This window comes from Sarcophilus harrisii, chromosome 1 (assembly GCF_902635505.1).
Source record: "Sarcophilus harrisii chromosome 1, mSarHar1.11, whole genome shotgun sequence".
Lineage (NCBI taxonomy): Eukaryota > Metazoa > Chordata > Mammalia > Dasyuromorphia > Dasyuridae > Sarcophilus > Sarcophilus harrisii.
In genome coordinates this window covers 363,624,415-363,649,380 of record NC_045426.1, presented here as the reverse complement: position 1 = coordinate 363,649,380, position 24,966 = coordinate 363,624,415, and the positions used below count along the sequence as shown (strand labels likewise).

Sequence of the window (24,966 nt, the reverse complement as noted above, 5' to 3'; positions counted from 1 at the left end):
CGGTCTTTTTCCATTTCCCATTTTTTGACATATTTTATTTAAATAGATCACATTGAAGCTGCTATAATTGTTTTCACCTTTAGCCCTTTGTCTAATTTGATGTTTATTTTAACTAGTTGATGATGTGATTGCACACAAACCTCTGATTCCGATATGACTCACAAATCAATAACCAGTTATTTCCTGTCTCCTAAAATATAATGTTTCATTTTTTAAATAACATTGTTCTTGCCCATGTCCATGTTTAGAAAGTATTTGTATAATAGAGGCAAAAGATTTCAGAGTAATCTACAATTCTTTCTTCACTCTAAAAATGAGAGTGAATAGACTTTAATTATATTTTCAAAAAACAAACAAACAAAACTCTGCCATCCTTCACAATGAGGTTATTGATGATCAGAGTATATGTTGACTTAACTTGGAAAAATCTTGTAAAATTATTTATAAATTTTCTCTACCTTCTCTAGTGACTTAGATAATACTACATAAAACTGCAATTCCATCTTTACTGGAAGTTTTCCCCAACCCCTATTCTTTCTAGTGCCTTCATTCTGTTAATCATTCCTTATTTATCTAGTATTTAACTTGTACATATTTGTTTGTTGTTTTCCCCATTAGAGTTTAAGTTCCTTGAGAGCAGAAATTGTCTTTTACCTCTTTTTATGCTTAGCACACTGCCTAATATATAGTAAATGCTTAATAAAAGCTGATTGATAGATTACCTTCTCTCCTTTGTCTCAATTGTTTGCTCACAGGACTCAAATGATGGAGGAGTCAGCAACTCTTCCCCTAATGAGATAAAAAACCACTAGGCTTTACCTACCATCTGTCTTGCCTCTATGTTTTGCTTTCCCCTGGCACAGACAACCTAAAGACCTTTGGCCTTGCCATCTACTCCACTACTATACCCTGAGGACTTTAAGATTTCTCTGCCATTCCTGCAGCTATACTTTCTTTTATGTGTTGTCTCCTCCAGTTGTAGTGTGAAGTTCTTGAGATCATGACTGTCTATTTTGCTAGCTGTTATCATCAGCACTTAGCAAAGCATTTAGCACACAGTAAGTACTTAATACATGCCTTTTCATTCATTCTATTCATACATGAACCCAGTGATGGAAAACTGAAAGGGAGAAGTAAGTATTGAGGCAAAAATCTCATTTTTAGTAGCAGCTTCTTTCTGCCTGGGCGCTCAGTAGTTATGGAGAGTATATCAGACAGTAGGTACAACTTTTACTTGAATAGTAAACTTAATAGAAGGTTTCAAGAAAGGAAGCTTCTAAAGTCAGTCCCTGAGTGTGGCTGGTGGTAAAACATCACACTTAGATTCATTAATGGTGTGTGAAGTCCAAGAAGAAGCAGGGCCAAGTTGGGTAGGCACCTTGTAGTCTCCCAGACTTGGGTGTTTAATGGCAGTGGAGATCTGAAGTATTGTCATGTAAATACAAAGGATTGTAGTACAGTAGAGCACTCACCCTGAAGTCAGGTGAATCTAAATTTTAATCTGGTCTTAGACACTAACTGTGTGACCCTCCCATTTCCCCCCAGAAAAGAATAAATGCAAACCTAGGTCTTTCATTCATAACCTTCATTTCAGTTCTGAAACCCATATATCCTTCAAGATTCCTGCTCTTTCTTCAACTCCAATCCTTTTCCTGTTCTTTCTACCTGTTGATGTATTTTATTATACATAACATCATTTTGATTCTTTGGTTGGTGAACCTTCCTCCATTTTTTTCTAGAAGGACTTGGGCATCACCTAGTCCATGCTTTTATTATTATTATTACTATTTTTATTTAAATTATTATTGATCAGATTAGATAAACATTGTAAGTTTGTTAATACCAATGCTAGTTGTTATTGTGGTTAAATAGCTATTATAATAATACATAGTTTTATCCATAGGGATTTGGTTTAGTATTAAAAGGAGCTTCTCACTTTCAGAATTATTGATAACAAAGTCTTTCTCTCCCAATGCAGGGTTATCATCCAATGCCCCATGAAGCAGAGATTGCACACACTAAGAAATTATTCCGACGGAGAAGAAACGACCGGAGGTAGGAAAGACTGAATCCTGAGTTTCCTTTCTCCTTTGCCTACTTGCTTTCCTGTCATGGCACTACCCAGGTCTTGTCTTTATGATTGCTCAGCCTGTTAAGATGATGGAGTAACAGTTGGAGTGACTGGATAGTAAGGGGGTCACCCAGAGACAGAAAATAGTTCTCTTTTTTTAGTAGTTTAGTACTTTTAGTAGTTTTTAGTAGCTTTTTAAAATAGTTTTAGTAGTAGTTTTATATTGTTGTAGTTATTATTTATGTAACATTTCCTCATAAACACTCTCTCAACTCAACACTTACACTCAGGGGTTTGATCCTCCCAAAGAATGGCTGTTAATTAGGTTCTAGAAGTATCCTGTATGATTGATTTCCTAAAACTAGACCTTATGAGGCTCCATCAATCTATGTGTTTCTCATGAACAGTCAGCCAGTAGAAACAATAAGCTATGGCAGTTGCAAAATGGGAAGAATAGGCACTTCAAAACACGTCCTACCTATCCTAGAATGCACTCTCCCAGGAAACAAAGTATCTGGAACACACCCTTGCAATCCAATGGTAGTAATGAGGCAGACTCATAAGGATACATGTGGCCAAGCCATCTCCCTCTCTGACTCTGTCTCTCTCTCTATGTCTTTCTCTTTCTTCTCTCTCTCCTCTCTCATTCCTTTCTCTCTTATCTCTCTATCTTCTTTATCTTTTCTCTCTTTTTCTCTGTCTCTCTCTCTCTGTCTCTCTCTTTCTCTCTCCCTCTCTCTGTCTCTGTCTCTTTGTCTGTCTCTCTGTCTTTCTCCCTCTCTCTCTCTCTCTGACTGTGACACACACACACACACACACACACACCCCTTCAGCTCATTGTCTCTGCTAGGTGGGTCATTTAACTGGGATCTTTGCGTCTCCTTCTGGTTCTCTTTTCTGCCAGGTGTCACTCACTCTCTCTGTATTCATGTCTGTCTAAAGGGTGTATATCTCTGCTCCTCCAACTGTGTCTCAAACTCTCTAATTGGCCCTCTGATCCTCCAGTTGCTGAACGATAAGTCTTCTAGGCAAGCAGCTCTGATGTTAGGCACTATTGCTGATTAAAAAAAAAGGGGGGGTGGGAAGAGAAATCCTTTCTTTCCCATTGAAGAGCAATTCCTTCTGGGGCCAGGTTCTTCTATTTCTGCTTCCTAGCCTGGACTGCCTTGCATTGTTGGATTTAGCTGTTGTTTAAAACCTCCAGGGGTGTGTTGAGCTATTGGAGGAGTGAAAATCATACATTTGGTTCTGCTTATTTTATTCTGTACCAATTCATAAAAAATTTCCCTGGTGTTTTCCCCCCCAGATATTTGTCATTTCTTTGTGCATTTATTTTCTAAGAGGTTTCTGAATATATTTGGTATTACTATGTATTGAATTCCTCCAGGGATAAAGTGACAGACAGATTACAAATTTACTGTCATTAAAGATTTTCCTAAGGGTCAAGGAGACTAAACTCCCATCTATTGCAAAAAAAGTTCATTCTTAGGACTCTAGAAAATGAAGAGATGTCTGTCTGCCTATCTTTGATAGGAATGGCCTCAAGGCCAATGTGATTTCTATCCAATTTTCTACCATAGTGACTTCACATTATGCTCAGTCTTTTTTTGTTTGTTTTTTGACTTTTTTTTTCTGTCTGCACCTGTATTTTCACTGGTAAAGAATGAGAGAACTCTCCCTAGCATTGCAGATAGGCATCTTTTTCTTCGGTTTATGCCAGTCAGTTGCCTGGGGCAATAAGGTATTAATTTTCTGGCCCAGTGTCACGCATCCAGTATGTGTCAGAGTGGGGACCCAGACTTTCCTGACTATCATTTATGACATGCTATCTCTCAAGAATCTGAGCATTTAATTCATAGGGCTTTAAATACAAAGTATTTGGTAGCTCCCTCTTTCAGGACATGCTAAGGCTCTGTTTCATTAAAGGAGCTGTGTATATGTGTCTGTTTCTATCTCTGCCTTTTTCACTCTGTCTCCTTCTCTGTCTCTTTCCATCTGTCTGCCTCTGTCTCTCTCTGTCTCTCTGTCTGTTTCTCTATATTGACCAATGACCAAGGCCATTGCAAGAAAGTACATAATGGGAATTTATCTTAAGGCTGGAGAACTAGTTGGTTGTGGATTGGTAGGGTTACTAGCATGGGAAATCAAGAAAAGCTTCATGTAGATGGTGGCACTTGACTTGCTTCTTGAAAGAAGAGAAGGATTCTTTGAGTTAGAGATGAGAAGCATGGGGTAAAGTAACCAGTACAAAAGTACATAACTGGGAGATTGAGCATAATGTGTGAGAAGCAGAGAAAGTCATTTTGGTTGCAAGAAGGGAAGTAATGTACAATGTACAATGAGACTGAAAAGACAGTTTGGAAGCAGGTTGGTTGTTAAGGGTTTTAAAAGCTAAGCAGAATAATTTATACTTGATTTTAGAATAAGAAGACATTTGCTCATGACAGGGGGGGAAGACATTTGAGGAGGCTATTGCAAGGGCAATAAGGGATGAGAATTCAGCCTAAAGGTAGTAGCTATATTAATGAAAAAAAAATAGCTGGATGAAGATAGCAGTGGCAATATTTGTCAGTTGATTGGATATGAAAAGTAAAACTAGATTGAAGAGTTAGGAATAATGCCAGGTAACCAACTTAAGAATAAGGAAAATTGAAAGAAGGGTAGATTTGAGGAAAAAAAGACACTGAGTTCCATTTTGGACATGTTGAAGTTGACATCCAATTTGACATGACCAAGAGATGATTAGTGATGAAAGATTGAAACTTAAGACTATAAAAATCTAGGAGTCATCAACATAGAGATGATCTTCAAACCCATACATTGAGAGAGTGTAGGTAAGTAGAGGAGGTACCTTGGGATAAAACTTTAGGCTACATTCCACAATAAAGGATGTGATTTGAGCTATCAAATGACATTGAGAAAGAGCAGTTAGGAAAGTAGGAGGAAAACACCTAAAAGTAATGTTGGAAAAGCCCAGATAAGAAGAAAATCCAGGAGGAAAAAAAATATTAGAAATGTTAACAGTGCCATATATGACAAGTAGGTCAAGAAAGATGAGGAATGAAAAGAAAACCATGAGATTTGGCAAGTAAGCAATTATTGATAATTTTGGAAAGAGCAGTTTCATTCCAGTGATGAGGTCAGAAACTAAACTGCAAAATGTTGAGTGAGTGGCATGTGATATTGCTGTATGTAGGGGACAACTACAGCTTTTTCTTAGAGTTTGAGAAAGTGAGAAGAGCTGTAGGACAATAATTTGAGCAGATGGTAGGTCTAGTAAATATATATTTTTTAAAGATGGGAGAGATTTTGGCAAGTTTCAAGGCAGTGGGAAAGGAACCAGTAAATACGAGGAGAAGTTGGAAATTAGCAAGAGAGAGGAAATGACTGAAATGGCAATCAGCCGAAGAAAAGGAATGGAATCAAGGGCACATGTGAGGGATTGCCCTTGACAAGAAGGATGACTTCTGAGGTTGGGGAAAGAAGGAGAGCGTAGGCGAAGGAGTCCTCAAACTATAGCCCTCAGGCCAGATGCAGCAGCTGAGGACGTTTATTTCCCTCACCCAGGGATATGAAGTTTCTTTATTTAAAGGCCCACAAAACAAAGTTTTTGTTTTTACTGAAGGACAGTGAACTGGCCCCCTATTTAAAAAGTTTGAGGACCCCTGGTGTAGGGGATGATGCTGAGAAGTGTTGAGATAAGGAGAATGAGTGAAAATGAACTCAAGTTTTCTCAAGGAAGAAACAAGGTTCTCAACTGTGAGGCTTTAGTAGAGAAAAGGAAGTGTGGAAACTTTTGTGAAGAGTTCAAAAAGGAATCAATTAAGGAAGAATAAAAGGATTATCTTCCTCTAGTGAAGATCCAGTTGAAGCTAAGAAACATGAATGTTTAATGTATTAGTCAGTACAATTTTGTGACTTTTTCCAGTTCTATTCAAACTATTCTGAACATATCTACTTCCTTCACTATGAAAGGAATAAATGTAGGTAGTATAAAAACAAAAAATATCAATAGTTTTATTTTTAAAACAACAGATTCTCTCAATCCAAAGCCACTAGACCATATTTAAACACCCAGAGGGGCTCCAGTTACTCTAAAATATTAAGTATTTCATTTTTGCCCTTCTGGCTATTGGAGAGACTGTGGTTATGGCCTAAATAACTTCCCAGTTTTTCGTATTTAACTTTAGAATGCTATTATGTCTTTTTTAAAAGAGTATTTTTCAATAGTATTTCATTTTCCAGATACATATAAAAATAGTTTGCATCATTTCATTTTTGTAAGATTTTCTCCCTCCCCCTCCCTTATCTTCCCTCTCCCTAAGACAGCAAGTAGTCTGATATAGATTTAAAAGTGCAATTCTTTTAAACATTTTCATATTTGTCATGCCGTGCAAGAAAAATCAAACCAAAAGGAAAACTGCTAAAAAGAAAAAAGCAAACAAGAAGATGAAAATACTATACTTTGATCCATATTCAGTCTCCATAATTCTCTCTGAGTGCATATAGCATTTTCCATCCTGAGTTTATTGGAAATGCCTTGAATCACTGCATTATTGAGAAGAGCCACGTCTATCACAGTTGATCATCACATAATCTTGTTGTTACAGTATGCAATGTTCTCTTGGTTCTACTCACTCAGCATCAATTCATATAAGTCTTTCTGGCTTTTCTGAAATCAATGTTATATGTCTTTTAACCTAGCATATTTGCCTTCCAAATTATTCATCAGTTAGGCTAATGTGTAGTAGTTTAATTATAGCCAATGAAAGCTTACAGAAATCAATTCTATCTAGGTATAAATACAAGGTGACTACTTTCACATAGGGAGACTTTCCTGCTATGTAATTAAGGTCTGGAAAGGCCCTCCAGGATTGCCTTCTATTATTCTGGGAATGCCCTTCATAAGAATATGGGCACTCTACCTTCCCACAAAGGATTTGGAGTTGGAGTTAAGTGCCTTGTTGCAGACACGCAGACTTCATTTCCTAAGGCCTAGGAGTTTGTGTTTCCCAATGATTTACAGTAGAGTTTTTTGAACTGTATTCCAGAACTAAAGGGCCTTAAGAACTTGCTGAGGATCTGTGGGATATTTTTAGGTTTTGTTGTTGTATGTGAAATTACTGGAATTTTTAATAATTCTAAATCTATATGATGCTATTATTTCCAAATCCAGTTCCTTTATCTTCCTCCATCTCCCAAGTGATGTTCTGGTCACCCTGTAGCTATGCATCTGTTCTCAATTACTGTCAAGTACTGGCCACTTAGCAAATAGTATTACTTTATTTTAATAGGCAGCTAGGAGATGCCACAGTGCATAGAGTACTAGTCTTGGAGTCAGGAAGTCTCTCCCTGAGTTCATATTCTGGGTAAGTCACTTACCCTGTTTGCCTCAGTTCCACAACTGTAAAATGGACTGGAATAGGACCAGGTAAACTATGCCAGTATCTGTCCAGATGGGATTATAGAGAGTTGGACACGACTGAAAAATGATATATTTACAAATATGTATGTATGTGTATATTTATCTACACATCTGTCTCTATCTATATAAATACATACATATATGTGTACATATTTATGAGTATACATATATATATATATACACAAATTTACACATTATATTTATACACTTAACAATACATTTATGTGTGTGTGTTGAGAGAAAGAGAGAGAGATAAAGAGGAAAAGTTTCTGTGATTTCATAAAATTTGACCCTAGTCTGTCTCCCAAAGTCACTGGAAGGGAGCCCATGAATTCTTTTCCCTCAGTGACTGACAGAATGGAACAAATAATGAAATAAATTGCTCTAGATAGATGCCCGGAGATCTGAGGATAAATAGCAAATGTAGGTCATCCCCCCAGGCAGAGCCACAGATGATGCTGAGCTGTGTGAGTGATGATGTTGCCAGCTACAAGGGACAGCCTCATATACTGTAGTCACCCCTCCACACAGATTCTAACCTGTGTCATCTTCAGTCGGCCATCAACAAACATTTAGTGTGCACTTACTATTTGAAAGTCATTATAATATAGGTATTTCAGGGGATACAGATGTACCTGGAACAAGGATCCTGCCCTTGAAAAGCTTGTAATCTTGTTGAGAAGTCCAAGCCCACAAATAAACATAGCGACTTAAAGCTACTTAAGTGCCAAATGAGGGATACCAACCCAGGCTATTCACTAGGTACACAAGGATTTCAAGCCATCCTTTGGAATGGAGAACCTGGGACAAACCAAACATAGTTTTTCTCCTCTCCCAGTCTTTTCAGTAGCAGTATAAGATGATATTAGGATAAAGGGAGCATCTAGGGCTTCCAAAGAGGCTGCCCCCACTACTTGGCCATCCTGTGAATAAGAATTTTGAGCAAGTTTCTCGTATCACTTTGTACCTCTCTCATATGTCTAACACATTTTGTTTCAAGATTTTTACAAATATATCCTATCTCGCATGTTCTAGTGTAGGTTCTTAAGGATCAGGAAGATGCAAAAGTTTAAAAGGCACTCTCTTCCAAACAGCACTGTGAATTAGATAGGGCATGTATTATTTTATCGTTTTTATAGATGGGAAACTGAAAAACTCATAGAGGGTCAATGTCTTTTACTCTCTTCATACTGTATATAAAATACAATATAGCTGTTTGTGTATGTGTGTATATGTATATATACATATATTTATATACATACACACAATAAATATATACATAGTAAGTATAGCTGAGACTTGAACTTTTTAAGGCCAGTGCTCTTCTCACAGCATCATGCCATCTTTTGTACCCTCCAAACTTGTATTTTAGCACCAGGTGGGAGAATTCTCTCCACCTCCCCCCCCACTGTAAGTTTAATCTCTGAGTCAGTGCCAGAAACATGGAGCCTTGACAATTGTTCATTTACGGTACCTTAGGGGATGCTCAGAGTAAGCAATGAAGGGTGTGGGAGTTAAAAGAGGGAGAAATCTATGTGTCCTTATGTGCTATGTTGGAGGCAGAGGAGAATGAAAGTAAGGAAGATCGTTAGATAAGTCTTCTTTGAAAACAAAAGAGCATCCTTGCTAGACACTCATACCCATATTCAGACAGTCCTCTACTAAAGATAAGCAGCTTCCATGGAAATTCAAAGAGACATTGCCTAGCACACAGCAAACATTAAGATCAAAGCAAAGAGTCCATGGCAATTTGACCAAAATCCTGGGATCAGGAAAAAAACAATTGATTTTAATGGATATTTGTTGATTAATTCTGACTTGGAAGTAATGACAGTGTGGCTGAATTCTTGAACCTTCTTTGCCTTGTAAGGACCTGAAATGGCCGAGGTCTGGATGTAGTTGATAGCAGCAAGGATTTCCTTTAGTATTATTTTCACAGGATGGACTAATTATCTTCGTCAGAAAGGCTGTCTGTCAGGAAGGAGTTAGGAGGCAGTGTGGTACAATAGGAGCACTTGGGCATCCAAAGAGCCCAGGTTCAAATCTACTTTGAATTTCTCCTACCTTTATGACTTTACTGTGAACCTCAGTTTCTTTATCTCTAACATAGAGAGATTGGGACCTCAGAGGCCTCTCCATTAGGCATATAGTCCTTAGAATTTGCCATAATAAACTTAACTTTATTGTTTTAGACCAGGGGTCCTCAAACTTTTTAAATAGGGGGCCAGTTCACTGTCCCTCAGACTGTTGGAGGGCCGTACTATAGTAAAAACAAAAAGTTTGTTTTGTGGGCCTTTAAATAAAGAAACTTCATAGCCCTGGGGGAGGGGTATGATCGTCCTCAGTTGCCGCAGCTGGCTCGTGGGCCATAGTTTGAGGACTCCTGTTAGACAGTACTGTCTCAGCTTCCATTGGGAGCTGGTAAGCTTTCTACATGTGGAGAAACATGGTGGACTGGGAGCCAGGAAACCTGGGCAGGCTTCTGCTCTGGTGTGGGACCTGGGACAGGTCACTTAGGTTATGTCTGTTATCTCCTCTATAAAATGGCAATAATATCTTACGTACTTTAGCGTTATCATGAGAATCAAATGATATAATGTATGAGAAACACACTGAAAAGCACAAGCTACCAAAATGGAAGTAGTTTTATTTGTGTAAAACTGGCCTAAACTAGTCATGACTACAAGCCAATCACTTTCCACATCCAAGCCTCAGTTTCCTTTTCTGGAAAATGAGGTGGGTTGGCCAAGATTAACTGTAAATGCTTTTCCAACTCTGATATTCCATGATTGCTATTGGTGTTTGTCATCTCTTTTCCTTATGAGGTAGCCTGAGAAGCAGTTATGTTTATTCTCCCATTATATGGTTGGAAAAATGAATGTCTGTGCACTAAGTCTTCTGGATCCAAAGAGATTTCTTGGTCACCTGCCATGCATTATGATTGACTTTATGGGTAATATCAGCAATGTATATTCCAATCCCTGTCCTTAATATACCAATTCTGGCTAGATAAGTTAGACTCACACACACAATTAGAATATAAACGTAAGGCAACATATAGTAAATTGTAAGCTAGTTTAGGTCAGCAGGGCAGATAAATGGCACAGTTCTGGAGTCAGGAATTCTCATCTTTCTAATCTGGGCTCAGATACTTAATAGCTGTGTGACTCCGGCCAAGTCATTTAACCCCGTTTGCCTCAATTTCCTTTCTGAAAATGAGTTGGAGAAAGAAATGGCAAATCCCTCCAGTATCTTTGCCAGGAAAACCCCAAATGGGGTCATAAAGAGGTGGACATAATGAACCACCACAACAGGAGCTGAGAGCTGCATATTAATAGGACATGGGATCTACAGTAAATGAGATGAATAAGAAAGAACACTGGCTTCTAATTTCTTAGTCCCTTGACTGTTAGACTAATTCATTGAACTGTTTCAAATCTCAAAACTCTATAAGCCCCAAAGAATTCTCTTCCTCTTGATATTTTAGAGTCGAATGTAGGCATTAGATGCCCACAACACATGTGTGTGTGCTCACAAAAGAACAGGATATCCATTTTCCAGGTTAATTTTTTTCATGAAATCAAGTCTCAGAACATTTATTTTGTGTGGAAAGCAGATTGTAGAGAAAGAATTCCATACCTAGTCCTATTTAAAGCCTCAGATAGCACAACTGTGTAAAATGAAGGCAGGAAAATTCACCATTATGAATTCACCACTGACACCATGTGTGGAAGAATGCTTGGTTTCCAAACAGCATGGGAATATTTGTCCAGAGATAGCTTTCTCCTCTAATGCTTTTACCCTATTCTTTGCCCTTCCATTGTGCTTTCTAGAGCCCAGTTCCATTGCTAACAAACTGCCCTTAATGTAATATCTATGCCCAATCCTTTTTTTCAAGTACATAGGAGGCCCAGTGAATCCCCTTGGACTTGGGAGTCAGAAAGACCTAGAGGTTCTGATCCTAATTCATATACATATTAGCTATCATAACCTCTCAATTTCAGCTTCCTCATCTATAAAAGAGGATTAAATGATAGGCTCTACCTCTGGGTTTTCATAAGGATCAAATGAATAGTTCTTGTCTGAGACCAAAAATTATTCCTCCCTGCAGTTTATGCCATCTAGAATCATCAGTCCAGCGTTCTACTCAAGTGTAAGAATCTTCATTAGTTCTTGAAAGGATATCATCCAGCCTCTTCCAAAATATTGCAGGGTCAGAAAGAAGAGCTCACTATTTTTCAAGAAAACTTATTTTATTTTTTGGACTCCTGGAATTGTTAGAGACCTTCTCATTGAGCCTTGAATTTGCTTTCTAGAAATTTATAGCACTGAAGATCTAGTTTTCTAGTGAATATAATAGAATGAATAAATAATATAATAGAACGAATAAATCTAATCTTTCTTCAGGATGACATGCCTTCAGATATTTAAGTCCTATCAAGTCTTCTCTTTTTCAGCTTAATATTGAGTTTGTTTCTTCAAGAGTTGGCATGGATTCAAAATGCTTCCGTTACTTGCTGCCTTCTAGACATATACTCCCTTTTGTTAGTGACCCTCTTAAAATGTAGTCTTGCTACTCCCAAATATAATGAAACTATTACCTCCTTTTTATTGAGCATTACATTACTATTTAAGCAGCCTAAAATTGCATTAATTTTCAGGGGGGAAAGGAGGCAACCGCATCATACTATTGACTGAATATTGAATCAACTAAAAGCCCTAAGTATTTTTCATATGTAATCAAACAAAAGTTAAACCCAATATTGTATTTTCCTAGGCACAATTCTTATTGTTTGGTGGCTGCTGTTTTTAATCTACATGTAAAATTTTACATTCACTGCTATTAAATTTCATCTAATTTTTTGGCTTTTCATCTTTAAAAAAATAAGATTTATTTTCTGTGCTTCCATCAATTTTTAAATTTTTGATCCTGCTATTCCATGTATTAGATATTCTTCTAACTTTATATTAGCCATAAATTTGATAAGTATGCTTACTCTGCTATCTAAGTCAGTGGTAAAAATGTTGAATATGACAAGGATGAGGAGACCATGCTAGTTTAATATTTATCTATTAATGTTCTTTGAATATAGTTGTTCAAAAAGACAAATCCTCCCAATTGCATTGCCACTTAGTGCATATTTTTCCACCTTCTCCAAAGACATGAAAGGCTTTGTCAGAAGTCTTGCCTGAAATCCAGGCTACAGAATGTAGCAGGCAAGCCTATCCAAAAAATGAAATGAGATTAAACTTGGCATGTTTTTCTTAGTGAATCCATGCTGGTTCCTAGTAATCACTACTTCCTATTTTGAATGATCATAAACCATCTGTTTTAGAATCCTTTCCAGAATTTGTTGGCCATCGATGTCAGGATCATAATTCTTGATCTCTAAAAATACTTTCCCCTCTTTATTTAAGAATTGGAACAGTCATCTTAAGCCTTTCCTTACCTATCAACAAGTCCTTATTAATTATTGACATTGATTCAGTGGTCATAATTTCAAGTTCTTTCCCTTCTTTGTTATATAATTTATTTTAGCATGGAACAAATAGGTTCTTGCTCACCTGTCTTAATCTCTACTTCTCTCTTAGCTATATTTGTTCTGCTTTTTCAATTTAGAGATCTTTTTACTTAGAATCATAGATTACTTGGAAAAGACCTCAGAAGTCATCTTGTTTAACCTGTACAAGAACAGAAATTCTTTTTAACCTCTTCCCTAATGACAAAACATACAGTTTCAGGTTACTTAAAGACTTTCAGTGATGGGCTAGGGTCTCATTCACTACCTTCTTAAACAATCCATTTTACTTTTAGCTAGGACTGATTGTTAAGAAAAATTAATTTTAAAAGAGATAAACTTTACTTGTCTTTGCCCTCGGAGACCAAGTAAAACCTAATTCCTTTTCCAAATAATGACATCCAATAGGGAAGATGGAAGCTAAATAGAAGTTGTATAGATGTCCAGATAGGCATTCAATCAATAAGCATTGAGTTTCTGCTGGGTATCTGGCTCTATGCCTGGTAATTTCAAGACAAAAAGATAAAGAAACAACATGGTGCCTGACTATAGGGTTTTGAATATAGATAGAATAAGATTAATTGGAGTAAGACAATTAGAAAATTATACTGTGGTATATAAATGTGTTCAATATGCTCTTATAGATACAACCACAGACACACTCAGGTTTACACATATATGGAACTATTTTTCAGTCTGTTCATATATAAGCTTAAAACTCTGAAATGCTGTGATTTGTAATTTGACAATTTGGGAAAGCACTTATTCTTTAAAGAACATTGGCTTAGGTGTAAGAAGAGAGAGAAATTTTAAATAAAAGACAGTCCCAGCCTATAGTTAAGTGTGAAGCTACAAAATAAGCTCAGAAGATTATAATCCAAAATAAGCTATGATAGGTACCCAAGAGTGGTACAGAGTATTATGTTACATCTGAAGGGAAAAGGTCAATGACTAGAGATGGTAGTGGGTAGAGACTTTCAGGAAAATCTTTCTGGAGCAGCTGGGTTTTTTTAATTGAACTTTAAAATATGGGTGGAATTTCAACAGGGGGGAGAAATGAAGGTATTTGAGGACAATCATGAGATGGGAAACAGTGAGCAAAAGAAGGGAAAATATAAGCTATATATGGAGGATGCTGGTGAGTCATTCACTTTAGTGAAAAGAGGAATAGTTTAAGTTAAGGCTGGATAAAGTAGGTTGACACTAAATTGTGATATGGCTGACATTGTGTGTTGTGATATCATGGATTTCAATTAGTAGATTCTATCTGGCTTGTGCCTTACACATTATAGTTGTTTTATAATTAATTGTTCATTGTTTAACAAACAAAGCATCTGGGTCATTCAACCTATTCTCTCTGTCTCTCTCACTTTGATTATCAATAGCACATATTTGTAAGGATGGCTGGCCAAGGAGAATGTGACATTTAGGACTTGAAGTAGGAACAGCTGGCCAAATTTAGAAGTAGGTAAAACCTGGAGTTGTGAATCAGAGAAAAGATAACATGCTTGTAAGAGATTAGAACCCCAATCCACCAGAATAATATCAGAAATATCTAGGTAGAATCTTTTCTATAGCTTTTGGACTATTACTAGAAAATCATTGTTTTGTTTCACTCCATTCCAATAAGTGGAAGGGGAAAGGAAGGAAAGGCAAATTTTTCTTTTTAGATGGCCATTAGTTCTTCTGCCACTTTGCCATCTATATTAATAAGTGAGAAAACAGAGCAAATCACCCTTGTTTTCTGCTCCTCTTCTAACTTCTTCCCAGTACAATTCTGTAGGCCTTCAGAGCAATCAATTTGTGAGTCAGTTGCTTGAGGACCCTGAAATTTGGCTTCCTCATACATAGAAGGGGTCTTCAAACAATGTGCCTGGAAGATGTGAATCCTTGTACAGGTCATTCCTAATGCGTTCCAATGCTGACCCTGACAAAATCATTTATCAGTCTGCAATCCTGTGAATTGGCTAGGGTAATTGTTACTAATAACCATTGACAGAAGAGAAAATTGGTAGAGAGATTAAATGGTTTGAATTCTATCAAATCACTTCACCCTTTCAATTATTTTCACCTCCAAAGAGTAAAGCTTATAAATTGCGAAATCACAGAGCTTATAAATGAACTTGTAGAGGTAGAGTGAAGAGAGAAAGCAGAGAGGTCTAAGACCTAATATGGGGAGAAAAGCTGTCACACCTTTTTTTCTAGAAAATACTATGGCATTATAGATTCTTAAGAGTCAGAAAAACTAGGTCTAAGCCCCAGCCCTACCATTTAAGAGTTGTGTGACTCTCCCTTGATAAAATTATGGGTTCATGACCTCCACATCTATCCCTTTGTGCCTTTTTGGTTCATTCTGATAATGAATTCATTCCTGGCTACAGGAAAGGAAAAAAAAGTCTAAACTTTATCCCATGGTGTTCTAGAGTCTTTGTACTTTAGTTTTCAAAGTGTAATCTTGTGATTCCAAGGGTTCTACAAGGTCAAGATTATTTTCAATAATATATAAGATGTGATTTTAATACAAAAAAAATCAATATATAAAATCCAAGTAAACAAAAGCTCTTTATGGGAGGCAGAGAGGAAGGACTCAAATTAGGAATATAAAAGAGTCCTGAGACGAGCAAGTTTAAGAACCACTGCTGTAGCCTAACCCTACCATTCCAGCCTTGTTTCTTATTAATCTTTGCTCAGTCAAATGGGACTTCATCTTCTTCTAACCAGCCCCACCCATCATCCTTTCAATAGCTTTGCTCACAGACTTTTGCCTAGAATACCTCCTCTTTCCTTCTAGCCCCACCAAACCGGTCTGCTAAAATTCTACCCTTTACTCAAGGCCCAGTAACTTCAATGTTAATTCTATGAAGCTTTCCTTGTAGTGATCCTCTGTGTTTGTATAACACTTTACATCCCCTACCATACCATTCTTCCCACTCACCTTGTCTTACCTTTTTTTTACTAGACTGCAATTCTTGAGGGCAGAGAGAGGGTCTGACTCATCTTTGTATATCCTCTTGGAACCCAGCCCAGGCCCCTGCTCATAGTAAACCCCTGGAAGGTGTTTGTAAAATCAAGTTGAATTGGATTAGATGCAAGGCGTTTTGGTAGGTGTTAGATTGATGCAGGGAATGCAGCTAAGTGTGTGCAATGGATAGAGTATCTTGTCTGGAGTCAGGAAGACTCTTCCTGAGTTCAAATCTGCCCTCAGATACTAGCTATATGATCTTGGGCAAGTCACTTAATCTTGTTTGTCTCAGTTTCCTAATCTGAAAAGTGAGTTGGAGAGTGAAATGGCAAACCACTCCAGTATCTATCAAGATACTGTACAAAGTATCTATCCAAAGTATTCTATCAGGCTTGATGGAAATACCATTTTCTACATAAAGCCTTCCCTATCCCTTCCCCTTACCAGTATGTACTTTAAAAAAAAAAAAAAAAAAAAAAAAAAAAGTCTTTCAAATATACAAAAGGGGTCACAAAGATTTGGATATGACTAAAAAATTACTAAGCAGATTAATGCAGAAGTAAATAAGATCAGTATCCTGACCTTAACCATACCCTTTTGGGATTTCCCATACTACTTGGTTCTATCATGTTTCTCTCTGATTGAAAAAAGTCACTTAAGGTGTGAATTAGTGTGTTGCCCCTTCAAGAGCATTTGCCCAGTAAACGAAGAGCCCTAGAATGGGGCAAGGCTTTATGAAAAGAAATTAATCACTCATTGTGGAATTTCAGGCTTTTAGGCTTTCAGAGGTGAAAAGAATATTAGGGACCTAATCCAACCCCCCCATGTTTTACAGAGGAGGAAACTGAGGAGGAGGTGACTTACTAAAGATCACACAGTTAATGAGTCACAAAGCCAAAATTCAAATTCAGATCTTCCAAAGTATAAATCCAATAAATTTTTCAGTGAACTTTTCAGTTCTTTGCTTTTTCTGGACACAGATTAATGAAAATCCCTTCTTAAAAGAAAAATAGGATAGAAAAGACAGAATTTAGGGAGAGAAGACCACCTAATCCTCCATGCTTACCATTTTCATCCAATTTCCCAGCTGGAGAATTGCTGAATTTAGTTCATCCTGTAATGAAGCAGTCACCAGTCTACTGATCCTATTTATCCTCAAGAGCATGAGAGAAAGACATGACCCTCCTCCTGCGCCCCAAGGCCTTCCTGCCTTTTCCCCTATACCTTTTAGTAGCTAAGATGGTGCTTTGTTTCTCAGCAAGGAATTCTCCCTCATTAAGTTGCTGCTAAAGATAGGTGGGAAATTAGGACAAGTAGAACCCCACCTGGCAATGGTGTCAGACTGAGCAAGATGAGTCGAGTGGGAGAGGAATTATTTTTAGGATCCATCAGTTTTCTCTCCCCCACAGTGGGTAGTCTCAGAAGGAGGAGAGAGACATGCTTCTAAAAGTCAGGTTTCCAAACTCCATCAGCAGTCAGAGGAAAGGACTTTGGAAATCCTCAGGTGCCCCACTTAGTCAAAGAAATCAGGGCAACAGGGCCTTCAGTGCCATCCACAGGGGAGACATTTCCCACAGGCAAACTCATGTGACCACCAAAATTTGTCTTCAGAGCACCCCTGTTTTTCTTTTGTCCTGTCTTGCACTTTATACCTTGTATCCTTCCTCAGTTGTGGTGCTCAGGCATCTCCTTTTTTCCGTTGAATATCTCTGGAAATCTATGAGTTAGTGATACCTGATGGTGAATGAAAGCCATTGCCTTCCATTGGTGGAATAAAATTTGTCAGTGGAGAAGTTTATGAGGTTTTTATAATCTTAGCTCTTGGGGAAAAATATGTATATTTGAAAGACTTTTTTTTTTAATAGATACAGGTAAAGGGAAGGGATAGGGAAAGCTTTATGTAGAAGGTGGTACTTCCATCAATCTTGATGGAAATTTAAGAATTCTAAGAAGCAGAGTCAATAGAGGGACATTCTAGGACATTCTTTGCCCCAGGGACAGCCAGAACAAAGGCATCGGATCTAAGAAATGGGAGGCTGACTGTGAGAAACAGTTAAGAATCCTTGCTTGTCTGGACCAATGAGTATGTGAAGGGAAGTAGAACTCACTGTAGAGTTAAAAGATTTGGCCTTTATTATTCAAGAAATTTCAAGCATTAGCCATCATAATCATAATAATACCTAACATTTCTATAGAACTTATTGGTGCCAAAAACTGTGCTAAGTATTTACAATTATTAACTCATTTGATCCTGACAACAATTCTGGGAAGGAGATGCTATTATTTTTTCCCACTTTACAGATGAGGAAACTGAAGCAAACAGGGTTAAGTGATTTGCTTAGGGTCATACAGTAGTAAGTGTCTGAGGCTAAATTTGAAGTCAGGTCTCCCTGACCCCAACTTTTGCTTAGAGCTAACTCTACAATGGAGTGAGGAAGACTCATCTTCCTGAGTTCAAATCTGACCTCAGGCACTTATTAGCTGTGTGTGAGACCCTGGGCAAGTCACTTAAATCTGTTTGCCTTAATCTGCTGGAGGAGGAAATGACAAACCACCCCAATATCTTTGCCAAGAAAATCCCATGGACAGGATGGTCCCTGGGATTTTGAAGAGTCAGACATGTCTGAATAACAACAATCATGAGTAAGCTTAAAAATGATGCCCATTGGGGTCAGTAGCTTTCCCTTGATTACACAAGGGGGTTGCATTCTGAGATCTGCCAGTCATTAGAGCTATTCCTGCTTACTGATTCACTCCTCCACAGGAAAGAAGGGACACCATCTGTCTGGACTGCATCATTTGGGAAGGCATTTGGCGTGAATGGTCCTTTCCTGTGTTCCTAAATTCTCATCATCCAGGACAAACCCAAATTAAGGTGTATAAAAGGACCACAAAATTGCAATTTTTATTGGATTATATTCAGTGTGGTCTCTGGCCTTAAGATAGTTTTCAAGTACAACTGGTATGGTTATGCTAACCATTACCTTTTCTTGTGCTATGTTCCCCTCTTTCAACACTTCTTTTCATCCAGCCATTAACAGTGGCCTGTGTGTTAACAGAGAAACAGGATTCAGTGAGGCAAGGGTAAAAGGGCAGAGACTAATCTTTAAGGCACCATATTTCAGAGAACACACTGCCCTCTGGCCTTAGAAAGCCATTGTCAAAAGCCCCAGGGAAGCCTGCTGACCTGGAAAAATTGGCATTCACTTTACCATCCGTCTGAGTTCCTCTAAAATACCAACTGCCTGATCCAGCTGGCAGCAGCCAACAAGTCTGTGTCCTTATCCATGGCAGGCATAGTATCTAGAATGGACATAGAAGAATACAAGTAGAATGAATACCCCCAAGCAACTGTCAGAGTTGGTTTAATTAATCCTTTTCAGTAGGGGGCTTAGTCACTTTTCCTCTCAAATATAAAATTTGCAAATAACTTGCAAATGCATCATGACTTCTGATACTCTTGCTGACATAGGGGAACAATTTAGAACCCTAAAAATGACCATTCTTTGATTTGATAGGTTTAACTTCTGTATAGTCCTGGGTACATTTTACCATAGTCATTTATGGTGTAAATAAAAGAATATAAAATTAGGAATGATACAGTAGAAAGAGCAATGCCTCTGGAATAGAGAGTCCACTGTACCTCACTCCTGCTCCTAGTACTTTTATGACCTTCAGCAACCTCCTCAGCATCCCCCTGGGCTTCAGTGTCCTCATGTGTAAAATGAGAAACAGCTAGGTGGTGTAGTTGATTAAATGCCAGCCTAGAAATATGAGACTCATTTTCCTGAGTTCAAATCTGGCCTTAGAAACTATGTGATTCTGAGCAAATCATTTAATGCTGTTTGCCTTAATTTCCTCATCTGTAAAATAAGGTGGAGAAGGGAATGGCAAATCACTCCAGCACCTTTGCCAAAAAAAGCTCCAAGTGGAATCGTGAAGAGTTGGATACAACAAAAACTATTGAGCAATGAAAACAACAGTAATATGAAGGACTAGATGATACCTGAAGTCCCTTCTAGCCCTTTAGCTGTTATCTTATGGTCTTGGTTAAATTAATTTAATCTTGAGGATGGCTCAGTTTTCTCATCTATCTTATGGAAATAGCAATCCTCCTGCGATCTGCCTCATGTGTGAGAGAGAACTAATGAAATGTTCAAATCTTTAGAAATAGAAAATGCTACAGAAATGTGAAAGAGAATGATTGTGGTTTTGCTTTGTAGTTGTTTTAATTTTCATTGAGGCTCTCCATCATTTTCCTGAAATTATCAAAAGATCTCTAGGTTCTTTTTTCCCTAACTTGGGGAATTTTTATGGTGTTACTGAAATTTATCCTTTGCTTATTTTAAAGATTCTCTTTTAGTCAAGGCTTAGGGCAGGCAATACCTGCTGAGATACCTCCAAATGGTCAGCACCTTGGACAGTGTTCTCTAAACCAAGAGAACTCTATATAAAGGTCAAACTTGCCAAGTCCTGCCTCTTGCTCAATATCCTGGCTAATTGAGACTTGACTCTTCTGGAAATTTTTCTAATTGAAATTTTGTCTATAGAAATGCTATATTGTACAAGTTGTGTAATTTGTGGAACCAACACAAGGAGCGCAGGGTCTCATGTAGTATACTGGTTCTTTGCAGAAGTGTGGAGCTGGCAAACATGCATTCTATTACCTTTTCTGTACCTCTTTCTTCCCTTTCATTTTCCTTTCTTCATTACCGACACCCTCTTCACTAGGCATCTATTGATTTAAAGAAAATTAGAATCAGAAAGGTCCTTAATTACCCTAATATCCATTTTCTCATTTGTGGATGAGGAAATTGAGATCCAAAGAAAGGAAATGACTTCTTGAAGATCATATAACTAAATTAGAAACTTGTTTGGGAGGAGGGGGAGTGCCCATCAATTCACAAATGGTTCATTGTTGGTACATAGTAGTTATTTACTAAAATTATTGTCAAAGAATATAATGCCATAATATTATGTTGGAATTGATAAAAGAGACAGTTTCAAAGAAGTCTAGGACAACTTTATGAATTGATGCAGAATGAAGTATGCAGAACCAGGAGAACAATTTATACAATAAGAGCAACATGGTAAAGATAGGTAACTTTGGTCTAAATAATTAAGAACTCTGATTAGTGCAACAACCAAGCACTATTCCAGGGGACCAATGATGAAATGTGCTGAGAAAGAAATGTTTGGACTCAGGATGCAAATTGGAACTTCTTTTTTTGGATGGCTAATGCAGAGACTTCTTTTGCTTGTCTGTGTACCTTTGTTAGAGGGATGGGGAAGGGAGGAGTTCCCAAAGAGAAGAGAAAAATGAGAGAAAATAGATTTATGTTAATTTTTTGAAGTTTAAATTTAATTAAAAAATTATAGAACTAGTTAACAACAGTGTTTATTCTAAATAGAACTTTGATCATCTCCTAATTATTAGTTTGGTGGGGTTTGTTGTTATTGTTGTTGTTCTTGCTGCTTTACAACATGCTGTATTAGAAAGAACATTGAAATCAAAAATCAGGATAGATCTTGACTTAATTCTTCTACTTACGTTAACTAGCTAGATTACCATGAACAAATCACTTAACCTCTCTGATTCTCAGTTTCCTTATCTATAAAATTAGGATAATAATGCCTGTAATCCATACATCAGCTAAGGTTTTGTGAAGATCAAATGGGTCATTTATATAAAAAACTCAAAATTCTGTATAAATATCAGCATTTCCCTTTCTATTTGGATATCCCTAGACTGAAAGAAGACAACCTTAGATTCAGTTACACTAAGATGTTATGGATTTAATTTGTTTGGTATTACAGGGAGTTCAGCATTTTTTTTAAAAAAGAGCTTTAAGAAGACAGTTTGGCAGTCCCTTTCCCTCATGGAGTTTATAGCATAGAATTATTGTATAAGTAAATCTTTCAGAGTATATTAGAACTTCTTGCTGTATATCAAATCATAACATGTAATTGACCTCCCATTCCATCTTTCCATAGTGCTAGCCCTTTCATTGAAAAACTTTCCCCTAAAAAATAAAATCTAGGTGAAAAACATTTGGGAGCCCCTCCTATAATGTAGCTGGGCCCCTTGGCCCAGACACAGAGGTGTCTAGGATAGGACAAGGAAGGTATTGTGAGGACACTGAAGAAAGTCTCAAAGGAATGTGAGTGAGCAGATTAGCCCCAGTTGCCATCTCTCCAGGAAGTTTTAGGCCAGCAGCCCCACCCTTGCTCCAAAGGGTCAGCCAGAGGGAGAGGGGGCTCACTGTTCATTAAGGAATTCCTGTAATGACTCGGGCACAGGTTTTAAAATACTAAGAGCCCATCATGCCTTGATCAGCATTTACCAGGAGCGCCAGAAGTTATTTCTGGGCTTTCCCAGTAATTTAATTTTAGCCATTTATTCCAATGCTTGTGTTTGGGGGAAGCCATGGTGGCATCTGTTATGGTTGGAAATATTTTCAGAGGCCCTGGTTTTCCAGAAGTGATGCAGGAGCTTTGTCTGGCATGATACCACTAAATGGGGAGGGGGGAAGTAGGGAGAAGCAACCACAGAAAAACAAAAAGTATAGTCACTTGGTAACAAGTGTTGTCCTGTTGTGGAGCTACTGGTGATTTTGGCACTTACTGCCAACCAGGGATATTAATTATGCGATTGAGACATTCTTCTGCTTCCCAGCAACTAAGTCTGGTAATCTATAAAATTGTGGTTTGTTACTTTTACTCACTGATCATATACAATGAACTAAGGGTCATTCAGATTGTGAAATGGAAATACTCTCCTTTCCCAGTGATCTTCCCATTCAGATCTGACAAATAGCACAAACATTAGAAGAGGATGGTAGCACATGAAAGGTCAAATCTGTATCTGTAAATATAGCATGTGGGTTAATGGGCTCTTAGACAATCACAGTCATTGATATATTTGGTTGCAGTTCTTGGTTCTACTGCTCTATGGGAACTGTTGCCTGCAAGATCATTAATGACCTCCTAATCACTCAATCCAATGGCCTTTTTTCTGTTCTTATCATCCTAGAATTTTCTGTAGCATGTATCACTCCCTACTCTTGGGTTAATTGTTTTCTCTTAGTTCCCAACTTAGCCTTTCTTCTTGGTTCCTCTCCTACCTATATTCCATTCCTTGGTTCCTCCAGTTTCTTTCTCTTCCTATTCCATTAAGGATAAAATCTCTAACTTCTGCCCTCTTCTCTTATTTCCTTCCCTGGAAAATCCTTCTATTTTCTTGGCTTCAGTTAAACATTAATGATGATAATAATTATTATAATCATATGTGTTAACATTTCTATAGTACTTAAATATTTGCAAAACACTTTACATATTTTTGATTAGTTTCATATGAGAACAATTCCTACAGCTTTGTCTAGTTTGTCAAAGCTTTCCCAAGTTCCCATTCCACAACTGCCTACTGTCTGTTGGACATCTACCAAGATATCTCAAAACCCAAATGGACCCAAATGGCCTGGGAATAGAAGATGAGGCAGATGACCTTGACCAGCCCTCCCTCACTTAATTCAATTCATTTACATGTCATGACATCATCTTCCTGATGTTTTGGTGGTCTTCAAGAACAAAGGGCAAACAACAATAAAAATACTCCACTGACTCTTTCATTATGTTCAAAACTAAAACTCATTTTTCCTCTAAGATCTCCCCAATGTTTAAGCTTCTTTCCTTTTCTTTTTCTTTTTCTTTAGGTACCCATCACCTTTTATTTGGACTATTATATTATAGTAGTCTCTTTTTTTTTTCTTTTTTTCTTGTTCGAGGCAATTGGGATTAGGTTACTTGTACAGGGTTACACAGCTAATAAGTGACAAGTGTATGAGGACACATTTGGACTCAGGAGCTTACTCCTTACTGCAGGAACCATGCTCTATCTACTTTGCTACTTAGCTGCCCCAGTATAGTACTCTTTTAACTGCCTCCCTCTGCCTCTAATCTCTTTTCTCTCCAAATTCCTTCACATTGATGGTAAAAATAACTTTGTAATTTACAGTTTGATCACATCATGCCTTTCCCACATAGAACTTTCTTCTTCCCTAGTTACCTACTGCATAAAATATAAACTCCTTGGCCTGGCATTCAGGGTCTTCCAAGTCTGACTCTAATCTACTTTTACAGATGACTTAATGACATCCTCCATTCACAACCCTCTGTTTCATTCCTCTGTATAAACTGCTCATAATCTCATGACTTTGCCCTCTCCCATTTCTAGGAACTTGCCCAGATTCCCAGATTCCTTTTCCCATCTCAAACCACCGTCTCACCACCACCCCTCTGGAATGGAGTCTATATCTATCTATTGATATTTTCTTTTAAGATTCAGTATGCCCTTTCTTCCATGAAGGTCATCTCCCCTCCTCCCCATCTTTCCCCTCAATTAAAACTGTTCCCCATCTCCTTGAATCTTTTAGACAGCTCCCTTTGAATTCCACTATGCATCTGGTCATTTCTAGTTATCTTCTATCATTGCTTAGAATGCAATAAATGTTTTGCTGTAATAAGTGCTTTATCCATATTGTTGTTTACTTAAAAGTTGCTGAGTTTGGAAGCAGCTTGATGGTGTTATAGAGTACCAGCCTTGGAGTCAGGAGACACTTAACATTTATTAGTTGTGTGATCCTGAGCAAGTCATTTAACCCCAATTGCCTCCCTCCTTCTCCTGCAAAAACAAAAACAAACAAGCAAAAAACCTTGTGGAAAATTAATTTAGAAGACAGCAAAGCCCCAAATAAAGGATACTGAATTATAAGTTTTGGTGGAGAAGGAGAGGTACCTGGAGTGCTTCCCAGGAAGGAAAAGCCTGAGTTCTGAGCTTCAGTGATGGTCTCGGGGAAGCCAGGGAAAGAACATGAACATTTTGGAGAATAAAAAAAAGGGAAGCAGAATATTGAAAAGAGGGACAAGGAGGTTCCAAAGATGAATTTGGCTTTTTCAGAGTTTTGCTGAATGTTGGCTCTGACTCCAGCCA

The 24,966-nt window shown here is 37.7% G+C and overlaps 1 protein-coding gene across 3 annotated transcripts in view; it reads left to right on the top strand.

The window, feature by feature from the left end:
- Positions 1 to 24,966, top strand: part of CTIF (cap binding complex dependent translation initiation factor) — a 476,533-nt gene that overhangs the window by 248,762 nt on the left and 202,805 nt on the right. For all 3 annotated transcript variants that reach the window (XM_012541153.3, XM_003759532.4, XM_031945969.1), the window contains one exon: positions 1,979 to 2,055. In XM_012541153.3, coding sequence (XP_012396607.1) covers positions 1,979 to 2,055 — 77 coding nt within the window. The remainder of the gene's footprint in view (positions 1 to 1,978; positions 2,056 to 24,966) is intronic.